The 11,825-nt window shown below is 42.0% G+C and overlaps 1 protein-coding gene across 6 annotated transcripts in view; it reads right to left on the bottom strand.

The window, feature by feature from the left end:
- The window catches only part of LOC100473713 (zinc finger protein 780B), a 24,099-nt gene extending 12,582 nt beyond the window's left edge, over positions 1-11,517 (bottom strand). The window contains exons 1-5 of one of the 6 annotated variants that reach the window (XM_019804311.2): positions 10,810-11,517; positions 10,651-10,717; positions 5,672-5,726; positions 5,269-5,395; positions 4,344-4,442 (exon numbers count right to left, since the gene is read on the bottom strand). In XM_019804311.2, coding sequence (XP_019659870.2) covers positions 4,344-4,442; positions 5,269-5,395; positions 5,672-5,716 — 271 coding nt within the window. In that variant the 5' untranslated portion in view covers positions 5,717-5,726; positions 10,651-10,717; positions 10,810-11,517. Of the gene's footprint in view, positions 1-4,343; positions 4,443-5,268; positions 5,396-5,671; positions 5,727-10,650 lie in introns of all 6 variants that reach the window. The other 5 variants (XM_019804307.2, XM_019804308.2, XM_019804309.2 and 2 more) reach the window with 5 other exon arrangements.
- Between the last annotated feature and the right edge of the window lie 308 nt (positions 11,518-11,825).

The raw sequence follows: 11,825 nt of genomic DNA, 5'->3' as shown, positions 1-11,825 counted from the left end.
CTGGGTGGCACAGCTGTTAAGCGTCTGCCTTCGGCTCAGGGCGTGATCCCGGCGTTATGGGATCGAGCCCCACATCAGGCTCTTCTGCTGTGAGCCTGCTTCTTCCTCCCACTCCCCCTGCTTGTGTTCCCCCTCTCGCTGGCTGTCTCTATCTCTGTTGAATAAATAAATAAAATCTTTAAAAAAAATTTTAAAAAAAATAAAATAAAATAAAATAAAAGAATACTATGAAAAATTATATGCCAACAATGGAAAACCTAAAAGAAATAAATTCCTTGAAACATACTTGCAAATGATATATCCGGCATGGGGCTAATATCCAATATACATAAAGAACTTATATGACTCAACACCAAAAAGACAAATAGTACAATTAAAAAGTGGGCAGAGGACCTGAATAGACATTATTCCCAAGAAGACATAAAGAGGGCCAACAGACACATGAAAAGATGAGCTCAACATCACTCATCATCAGGAAAATGTAATGTAAATCAAAACCACAATGAGGTATCATCTTACACCTGTTATTAGGGCCAAAATCAAAAACATAAGAAATAACAAAATTTGGCGAGGATGTGAAGAGAAAAGGACCCCTCGTGCACAAACTGGTGCAGCTACTGTTGAAAACAGTATGGAGGTTCCTCAAAAAATTAAAATAGAATTACCATAGGATCCAGCAATTCCACTACTGGGTATTTACCCAAAGAACATGAAAGCACTAATTTGAAAAGATATGCGCTCCCCTATGTTTACTGTACGTAGTGCAATTTACAATAGCCAAAACGTGGAAGCAACCCAAGTGTCCATCCACAAATGAATGGGTAAAGAAGATGCGGTTTATAGATACACTGGACTTTATTTTATTTATTTGAGAAAGAGAGCGTGAGAGAGAGCATGAGTCAGAGGGAAAGGGAGAAGCAGGCTCCCCACCAAGCAGAAAGCCCAACATGGGGCTCGATCCCCAGATCCTGGGATCATGACCTGAGCCAAAGGCAGACACTTAACTGTCTGAGTCACACAGGCGCCCCACACGTTCCTTTTTCATTCATACGGAACATTTATAAAAACTGACCATATGCTGGGCTATAAAATAAAGCACTCTCAACATACATCAAAGGAGTGAAATCATTAATATTGTATATGATATATATATGATCACATCATATATTATATATATATCATGATATATATATAATGATATAGCAATATATTGCCTGGCCATAATAAAATCATGCTAAAACTCAATATCAGAGATTATTCATTTCTTTGGAAATGGAAAGCCCTACTTGGTTGGTCAAAATCACAGTAATCTATGCAGAGACATGACGTTATGTGATTCTTCACATGATGCTACTAGAATCTATTGTAGAACTTTCAGAACCAAATCATGAGAAAAAATTTTAAATCACAAAAATTCAGAATGACATGGTTTAAGTAAACTAGCCTGGACTTAGACTCAAAAAAAAAGAGAGAGAGAGAAAAGTCAAAGTAAAAAATAAAATAAATAAATTAAATTAAATTAAATTAAAATAAATTTTAAGGCACAGAAGCTCCTTAGATAAAAAGGGACTAAAGAAACCTAACAAAAAAAAATAGTAAAAATAAATAAAAATGTTTTTAAAAGAAACCTATCCATAAATCAATTCATGAACTTTGACTAGATCTTAAACTGAAACACACTCCCACAAAAAAAAAAAAACAAAATAAAAATTTTAAAGAGAAATGGAAGAAATTTAACTGTGAGCTGTACTGTAGACGACACTCCTGAAATATGGTGATTTTCTTAGGTGTGACAATCATACGTTGTTTAGGTTAATTCAGTTAATGAAGCTAATCAGGCATAATGAAAGGTTATTAGGACCTTTCCTACTCTTAGAAGATGCAAAGTGAAATGTTTAGCTAACATGTGTCACAACATCTGACTTAGACCCACACGTGGTTCAGCAAAAAAGGTTTCAAACATTTAGATCCATAAATACATATAGCAAAGGCGGCCAAATGTTCACAACTGGTGAATCTAGTTTTCTTTTTTGTTTTTTTAAAGATTTTACTCACTTATTTGAGAGAGAGAGAGAGAGAGGGAACAAGAACAAGCAGGGGGCAGGTGCAGAGGGAGAAGCAGGCTCCCCCTTGAGCAGGGAGCCCAACGCAGGGCTTGATCACAGGACCCTGAGATCATGACCCAAGCCAAAACGAAGAGTCAGCCACTTACCCAACTGAGCCACCCAAAAATGGGTCACCTTTGAAAGGATGTAAGAAACCAACTAATTACTTAGAAAATTAGTAAACAAAGGAAAAGAATATTTATCTTCAATTTTCTATATTATCTGTATAACTGAGTAACCAAGTAGTAAATAAGGTGAAGTTTCTTTTTACAGATGCATTCCAGCTAATAAAGAATAAATGACAGAATTAGAATATCCACCAATTTACAACTTTAAATGAATTAAAGGAATAGTAGCTGCCTGTCACTGGCTGCTGATATCACTAAAATGAGAAATCCAGACATCATACACCAATGGACTGAAGATTATCACCATCACCTAGGGAAAAAAAAAGTTTCCCAAAAGTTTGATTAAGCTCTTAGACCCAACTATCCTTACAGGAAATAGGAGACAGAGGAACATGTGTCTCCATTACCAGCAAGATGCCGTCAGCAAAATCCAGACGGTGTGAAACTACAGGACAAATGATCTAATTTAATCAAGAAAAACCTGTTAACAAAAAAATCAAGAAAAACCTTTAACCTAAAAGAGACTTAAAAGACTTTTTAAAACGATAGGTAAGGGGCGCCTGGGTGGCTCAGTCATTAAGCGTCTGCCTGCGGCTCAGGGCGTGATCCCAGCGTTCTGGGATCGCGCCCCACGTCAGGCTCCTCCGCTTGGAGCCTGCTTCTCCCTCTCCCACTCCCCTGCTTGTGTTCCCTCTCTCGCTGGCTGTGTCTCTCTCTGTCAAATAAATCAATAAAATCTTAAAAAAAAAAAAAAGATAGGTAAAACAAAATCAGACTGGAGGTGTTCACTCAGACAATAAAGCTCTGGAGAAAACCTTTCCTGCAGGGAGGGGAAGGTTTGTGAGTACAAAGAGACACACGACAGTCTTCTGGGACAGCTGGCAAAACCCTAACTCATGACCTGGTAGTTACAAGTGTGGGCACCTTAAGATGCTTAATCAAGCAATTCTTTGTGTTACGTGGTTTTCTGTACTCTTGTCATACTTAGTTTGTTTAAAAATGAAGAAATGAGGAAAACTTTCAACACAGATCAGAACATGGCTCTAAGTGATTCTTGGAAAGCATTCTACGTTCTTCACAATGACAATCAGAGCCTTGTAGGATCTGGTCCTGGCCTAACTCCCAGACCTCTCTTTCCACCATCCCTTCACCTCTTCTGCTCCAACCTTCTTACTGCTCCCAGGCACACAGAGACCATTTCCTGCTCAGGGCCTCTGTGTGACCAGCTCAGACTAGAATGCTCTTGCCCAGATTTGTGACCCGAACCCTTCCTTCACGACTCTATGCAAGCATGCCCACTTCAAGACACACTCCTTAACCACCCAAGCCTGTCATTCTCAGTGCATTGCTCCTGTATACTTGTCTGCACAGCATGATTCCTGACAGTACTGATTTACTCTGCTTACTTGATTGATCCATGTCTTACCAACTGCAGGTAAAGGCCATGAGAGCAGTGACTCTGTCGGTCATGTTCATCTCACTGTACAGACAGTGCCAAGCACAGTGCTTTGCTTGGAATGTACTCTTGATAAATATTTGCTGAATATATGAATATATTTTTTGACACTGGAAACACATATAGAAATTTAAATGCAAAAGCAGAACTGGAAAGCAGCTGGATGAAAAATATATGTTAAAAGGTTACTCTGTGGTGGGAGTGCCTGTGTGGCTCAGTCAGTTAAGCATCTGACTCTTGATATCAGCTCAGGTCATGGTCTCTCTCGGGGCTGTGGGATCGAGCCCCGTGGTGGGCTATGCACTCTGCACGGAAGTCTACTTGGGGTTCTTGTTCTCCCTCTCCCTCTGCTCACACGCGTGCTCTAATAAATAAATAAAATCTTAAAAAAAAAAAAAGGTTACACTGGGAAAGAGGGCACTCACTCCACTAAAAGGAGAAGAAATAAAGGGAAAAAAAAATTGGAGATGATTAGCAAAAGATGGAGTTCCTTAGAAAGTCCACACTGTGTGATCTTTATTTCCTTCTCAGATCTCAGGCATTTTTATCCAACAGGCCTTGGGTCTTTGAAGGCATTTTTCCAAACCACATCTCAGAGGTATGACCCCTCTCTGACCCCTCCTGATCCTCTCTGCCAGCTTCTTCCCTACTCACCTGAGTACCATCCGCTTGTTTCTCTCCTCAAAACCACCCAGGGCTCTTTGTCCTGCTCCAATAATGCAATCACATCTGGCTTGGAAATGGAACTTCCTGCTTAAAAACACAAAAAAAGAAATGACATGATACATGGTGTAGAAAAAAAATTTTTTTAATATACAAAAAAAAAAAAACCCCACAAAGCAAAACAAACTAAAAAACTTTGGTTGAGAACTGGTTAAATTTGTAGTAATATTTTTTTAGAGGGGATAGGGGGAGAGGGAGAAAGAGAATCTCAAGCACTGCTCCACACCCTGTGTGGAGTCCAATGCAGGACTTGATCTCATGACCCTGAGATCATGACCTGGGCTGAAATCAAGAGTCAGACACTTAACCAATTGAGCCACCCAGGCGTCCCTAAATTTGTAAAAACGGACACGCCCATTTTCAATCTGACAAATTCCAAACGATTTCCTTTGGGAACAAGAAGGAACTCAGCTATTTAAAAGATGGCCCTGAAACTCACAGTGAAGAAAGCTGATATTCCAGAGAAGAGACATTAATAATTTATTAAATTATTAATTGTTTTAAATTATTTTAAGTTAAATTATGAAATTAAATTTTAAATCATTAATTATAATTGTTCAATACTAATTTTATTGTAATATTAAAGAAATTTATTTATTTATTTATTTATTTATTTATTTATTTATTTGAGAGAGAGAGAGAGAGACAGAGCAAGCAAGAGCATGAGCAGGGTGGGAGGTAGGGAGCAGCAGACTCCCCACTAAGCAGGGAGCCCAACGCAGGGCTGGATCCCAGGACCCTGAGATCATGACCTGAGCCGAAGACAGATGCTTCACCAACTGAGCCACCCAGGTGCCCCTTTACTGGAACATTAATTAATCTGTAGAATGAACTACTATTGGGGAGATAGACTTACCCACTGAGACCAGGTTGCTGTAGGTCTCCAACATCACGTCCCTGTACAAAGCCCTCTGAGCAGGGTCCAGGCACTCCCACTCCTCTTGGAAGAAGCTGATGGCCACGTCCCTGAACGACAGAGATCCCTGAAACCACACAAACACACACACACACACGCATTACCATGAAACTGCAGGAAATTACTGTACGGTGAACAGAGAGGAGGCGAAGAACCGCCATGCAGGACAGGGGCAATACGGCGCTTCACAGGGTGCCTGCCAGTTCTTGAAGAATCTTGCTGCTGCACAGCAGACCTGCTGTGTGCTGTGGGATAACCTACTGATCCCCGCGTGGTGGGGAGTGGCTAAAAAAATAACAAAACGTGAAGTCATTGTATTTCAGGAGAAGAAATAACAACTTACATAAGCCATGCTTTTAGAATGACAAAATTTGTCCATCTTCTTCATGCCTCCCCTCCTAGAGAGAAAAAAAAAGAAGGGCTTAAGCCAAGCTGTGCCTTTAGTGCTCTCTAAGGGACTCAAATTAATAGAGCAATTTTTTCTTCCAACTCTATGTCCCAACTACTCCCTAAAATTCCTCTTCTATCCCTCTCTATTTCACACCATCTCCCTTTTCCTCCGTCCCTCTGCCTCTTCCTCCCACCCCCCGTACAAACTGGCATCAAACATGAGGAGTCTAGACAAAATTAAGCTCTCCTCCGAGGCCTGGGGAACCCGTCCTCCAAAATATCTCAGCATTGAGGGATCCTCCATTCTTGGAACACGTGACTAGGCCTAGACTGGGCCCCTCACCCTGCTCTGTGCAGATCCTCCTCCACCCGTCCCACCTTTCAGGGCTGAGAAGGGGGTCACATCATCTACACTGGAACCTACTTGTGAAAACAGGATTGGGGGAAGTGGGGCAAGGATGAAAACTGGGAAGGATGTAGATGGACTTGCTCAGGCAGTGTCTGGCTTGCTAAGTCCAAAGCCAACTGGTTAAATACAACAGGGCATCCACGTAATGAAATACATAAGCAGTCAGTACATGTTCAAGATACACAGTCAGCAGAAAATTCAGGTTATGAAATAGGATGCAGAATATGGTTACATCTATAAAATACATGTGTGTGTATATATAAAGACTAACAGACAATGACAGAAAAAATTCTAGAAAATTATGCCATGTTAACACTTCTTGTCACTGTATTGTGGCCCCTATTTCTCTACTTTTTGCTTAAGAGTGCTTCATAATTGTAAGTATGGCAAGGCGTTAACTTGGAATGTATACACATACATATATGTATGTTTATGTTTATATATATTTTTTCCTATGAGGAAGCTGTTCTCCAAATCAGATGAATGACAATCTTTTACTTAGACAGCTTCCTTACAAACTTGGAAAAACTCGGGATATTCTAATAAACTCTTGTTTTTACTTAAGGGGTTTGTTTCCTTTATTTCCCAATTCTTGAACCAACACTTAAGATGTCTATGTTTTGTTTTTTTTTTTAAAGATTTTATTTATTTATTTAACAGAGATAGAGACAGCCAGGGAGAGAGGGAACACAAGCAGGGGGAGTGGGAGAGGAAGAAGCAGGCTCATAGCAGAAGAGCCTGATGTGGGGCTCGATCCCATAACGCCGGGTTCACGGCCTGAGCCAAAGGCAGATGCTTAACCGCTGTGCCACCCAGGCGCCCCTAAGATGTCTATGTTTATCTGAGCAGGTTACAATAATTTCTAGGAAAAATGTCTTGTATACATTTGAAAGGCTTACTATGTCTTTAAACCTATCATTTCGGCCACGATATTCCCTAAATAGCTACTATATCGTCTTCTGCTATTAGTCACTTTACATTTAACAGATTTAGAATTTCTAAGTAAGGTACAAATTTTCCAACAGAGTTTCTTTTTTTTTTTTTTTTTTTAAGATTTTATTTATTTTGTATACATTTGAAAGGCTTAGAGAGGAAACACAAGCAGGGGGAGTGGGAGAGGAAGAAGCAGGCTCATAGCAGAGGAGCCTGACGTGGGGCTCGATCCCACAACATCGGGATCACGCCCTGAGCCGAAGGCAGACGCTTAACCGCTGCGCCATCCAGGCGCCCCCAACAGAGTTTCTTTAACTCTACAGAAATCACATGGGCTTATAATTTGGTCAATGCGTGGTGACTCTATAGACCAAAAGATGTGTCTTTCCTGTCAACTCTCAAAGTATGCTAGATGACTTCTGATGGGCTCTGTCATCCTCTGCTATACATTTATGCTTGTTCAGACTTCACCTTCTGTGCTGGAGAAATAAGAAACCTAAAAGAATACTAAGAAAATTCAATGGAAATGCGCAATGACACATATTAACTGCTAAATATTAAGCATATTAACTGCTTATTAACTGTGTCATCCTTATTACTGAGGATAAAGAAGATTTACATTTGTTAAAGAAGCTTCACTGTTCCCCTTTTTCTTGGGTCATACAATAAAATACACTGTAAGGCCTGCTCTTTCTTAGAATGCTAGCCAGAAATATTCAGAGCTTAGCCTGGAGACTGCAATTCTTAAAGAATCCCATTAGCAGAGAGGGTTCTCATAAAGACAAGGAGAAAAGAAGCCTTCCAGCACAGAAGCCTTAGAGGGAGACGCAATGGTATGATGCACTGTTTAACCCAGAAAGGGATGAAAATGATGGCTTGATTAGATTTGTTTTTCGAACTGATTCTGATTCTATTCTACAGAAACAAAACTCTCGTATTCACACAGAAAAAATAATTGGAAAAATAAAAACCAAAGCATTAGTAATGACTACCTCTAGAGGGTGGTGCTATAATTTTAACTCCCTTCTTAAGTGCCTTAAAAAGAATAGTTTCGGACTATTCCTAATCAAAAATACACAATAAAGGGGCGCCTGGGTAGCTCAGTCGATTAAGTGTCTGACTCTTGATTTCGGCTCAGGTCATGATCTCAGGGTTGTGAGACTGAGCCCTGCATTGGGCTCCACGCTGAGTGTGGAGCCTGCTTAAGATTTTCTCTCTCTGTCTTTCCCTCCCCCTGCTCAAGCACTCTCTCTAAATAAAAAACAAAACAGAAAAAAACCCCAAATAAAACCCCACAATAAAGCTATTTCCAAATTAAACCAAAAAAATAAAAACAGCTATCAGGAAGTGGGTACTTCCAATCATTAAAGAACTGAGCTTGTCATGAGAGTCAACAAAGAAAACAATGTGACTATAACAAGTAACAGCAACCAGTTCTAACATCCTTTAGTTGTATCTTACCAATATAACTAGAAATTTTCATGATCAAGATTCTTCTCCAAAAGAACATAATGCAGGTAAGTGGCACCTGCAGACTAAGAAAATGCATCGGATATACACAGTACCAGGCCTGATTCTTTTCTTCATTAAGAAACTGATGAAAACATCATTTTGGAGAGAATCCTCATAGAATGCCCTCGCTTAGTAAATGGGATTCATATACATCTTCTTAGGTATTACTGTTCCTTTTTTTTTTTTTTTAATTTTATTTATTTATTCGACAGAGATAGAGACAGCCAGCGAGAGAGGGAACACAAGCAGGGGGAGTGGGAGAGGAAGAAGCAGGCTCATAGCAGAAGAGCCTGATGTGGGGCTCGATCCCATAACGCCGGGATCAAACCCTGAGCCGAAGGCAGACGCTTAACTGCTGTGCCACCCAGGCGCCCCTAGGTATTACTGTTCCTAACACGAATACTGCTTAACACGAGTGCAAATGTTTTCTCTTTTCACGATTATTTATGAACATAATTTTCTTAAGTACATAATACTCTATCACAAGTCTAGTGTGATTTGCTTAACTACTCAGTTTGTACAAGACCTTTTTAATTATCACTCCAAGTATCACAGTCTTTTTGATGCCAGACCAGGGTTTCTCATCCTCAGCATTAATGCCATATTGAGCCAGATAATTTTTTGTTGGGGGGAGATGGGTGGGGAGGGATATCCTGTGCATTGTAGAATGTTTAGTAGTATCTTTGTCCTCTACTTATTAGATCAGTATCACTGCCCCCCATGGTGGCAACGAAAGTTGCCTCTGAATATTACCAAATGTCCCCTGGAGGGCAAAATCACACACACATACACACACACACACCCGTTAAGAACTACTGATCTACACCGATGAATCCAAGCCTTTTAGGTCATGCACACTTTGAATAATCTCATGAAATTATATATACTTTCCCCACAAAATCCACCATAACACTTTGGCATACTATTTCAAGGGATCGGTGGTCCAGTGAGACCATAAAAGGAATCATAGCAATTCAGGTTAAGCACTTTTATTCCTTTTTTTTTTTTTTTTTGGGGGGGGGGAGNTGGAGGGAGAGAGAGGGGAAGGGAGGGGCAGAGGGAGAGCAAGGGAATCTTAAGTAGGTTCAACACCCAGCATGGAGCCCACACAGGACTTGATCCTACAACCCTGAGACCATGGCCTGAGCCAAAATCAGGAGTCAGATGCTTAACCAACTGAGCCACCCTGGCACTCCAAGAATTTTTATTCTATATCGCTTGAGCACCTCACTTGCTTTTCATAATATGCAGGCAGCAATCACCATGGATCACATATTCCTAATGCCCCTGTTGTATAGAAATTGAGAGGAATGAGCTAAAACACCCATAAACAACAGCTAAAACATATCAAGCACTTACTGTATGCCTGGCACTGCTCTAAGGGGCTTTATACATATTAACTCATCTGATGTTCATTACAAACCTGAGGCAGCCAGAAAGAGAGAGCCAATATTCCAACCCAGATACTCTGGATCCACAGCCCCTACTCTCAACCACATTATACTGCTTCTCACAGTTCACACAAAAAGAAGCCCAACACACAACTCAAGCTGCCAACTTCAAACGGATGTGGCCAATAATACAAATTTCAATTGAGGGAATTCCCTGGAAAAATCCTGGCTCTTTCTGATACCAACTTGTGTTGCTATCACTTTTCCATTTTTGAAAGCCTCAGACTGACTGAAATCAGCTAACCATCTCCCTTCCTCCCTTGCTTTGAAAAGCAGGCCCTTTTCAAAGAGCAAAAGATATCCAGTGTATGATTCCACCTAAACACTAAATTTCTTCTTACCAAATCAGAGTCTAAAATAAAGCTTTAACATTAATCACTGGAGGTTTCCTTCTGTGTCATCTCAGAAAAAGGGAGTGCTGAAGATGTCAACGATTTACCAGGCTGCTTTTGGTATTTACCAGATTATTTACCAAGTGAATATTAAGTGAAGAGGTGAGGGGCAATGGGGGACCAAATGGTGGGGTATCAATTTGCTCGTCTCCTTACATTTCCTGAAAACTTACTGGAACGTCTATATTCTAAAACCAAAAACGCATTTCTTAAGCAAAACAAAGCACGAACTCACCCTTGACTTTAGACATGCAGCAATAATACTCTCATCCTTCTCGGGGTCCTTCTGGATAATGGTACGACTGGGGAAGGAGAAAGCGAACATGAGACCCCAGGCTTTTCTTGGAGCGCAGACTAAATCTGAAAGCACTCTCCAGGGCCACACCTCCCTTACTTCGCACAAAATGGGATGAGAACCAGTTCGAAGCTGGTTCCTGGGGACATTACTCTGAGAATGCGGTGGTTCTGAACATGCAGCTGCCCCCGTGGGGGACCCAGACAGGCACCTGCAGCACTAAAATCCCCACTCCAAGTCCAGGCCTGGGCTTTCCGAGGGAAACTTTCATTCTAGGCTCAGCATCTGACCTCCTACTGGGGGCATCGGTATGGGGCAGCCACGTGGCTGGGAGGAGAGAAAACTGAGGAAGCGGCGGGCCACTGGTCCCGGTGACACACACACGCACACAGAGCCACAGCAAAGCACACTCAGTGTCCACACGTCCCCTCTCCCCGTCACCGCAGCACCGAGGCACCAGGCGCGCCTTCACGCACACACCCCCACACTCCACGTCCGCCCCTCGCGGTAGCACAATCCCCTCCTCGCTGGGCGCGCGCGCTCGGGCGAAGCTCCTTCGGGTGCCTGTCAGCGCCCTGTCCTGAGCGCCTCTCTCTGCCCACCCACACTGACGGGTCCCTCCGGCTGGCGTCCTGCTCAGCAGAGGCCTCTGGCAGCCACCGACTCCTTTCTCGACCTGAGGGCTTCACTCCCCCAGGACAACGACCCTTGGGTGCCGGAAGTGGCCGCTACTTCGGCGTGGTGGCCACTGGGAAATGCAGTCCCAAAGAGGAAATGCCTCAGAAGCCTAGCGTTCCGCAGCTCAGATTGTTCCCGGCATGCAACTTGGGCCCGCCCCTAACGGAGCTCAGCCCACTGATTTGTGGGAGTTCCAGCCCCAGGAGTGCGCAGGTGCAGGCGGCTGGTAACTTGAGGACGCTTCTGAAAGAACGTTGCTTCTTAGAGCTTCAGTGTAACTTACTTTTCTCTTTATGGAGAAAAATGCAAATGAACATAACTCTTAAAGAAGGCGGAGTCTTATATATAGGAAACCCTAAAGACTCCACCAAAGAAGGTGGAACAAACGGATATAGTAAAGTTGCAGGATACAAAATCAAGGTACAAAACTCAATTGT

The sequence above is a fragment of the Ailuropoda melanoleuca genome, chromosome 12 (assembly GCF_002007445.2).
Source record: "Ailuropoda melanoleuca isolate Jingjing chromosome 12, ASM200744v2, whole genome shotgun sequence".
In the NCBI taxonomy this organism is placed as follows: domain Eukaryota; kingdom Metazoa; phylum Chordata; class Mammalia; order Carnivora; family Ursidae; genus Ailuropoda; species Ailuropoda melanoleuca.
This window is presented reverse-complemented; position numbering and strand designations above follow the sequence as displayed.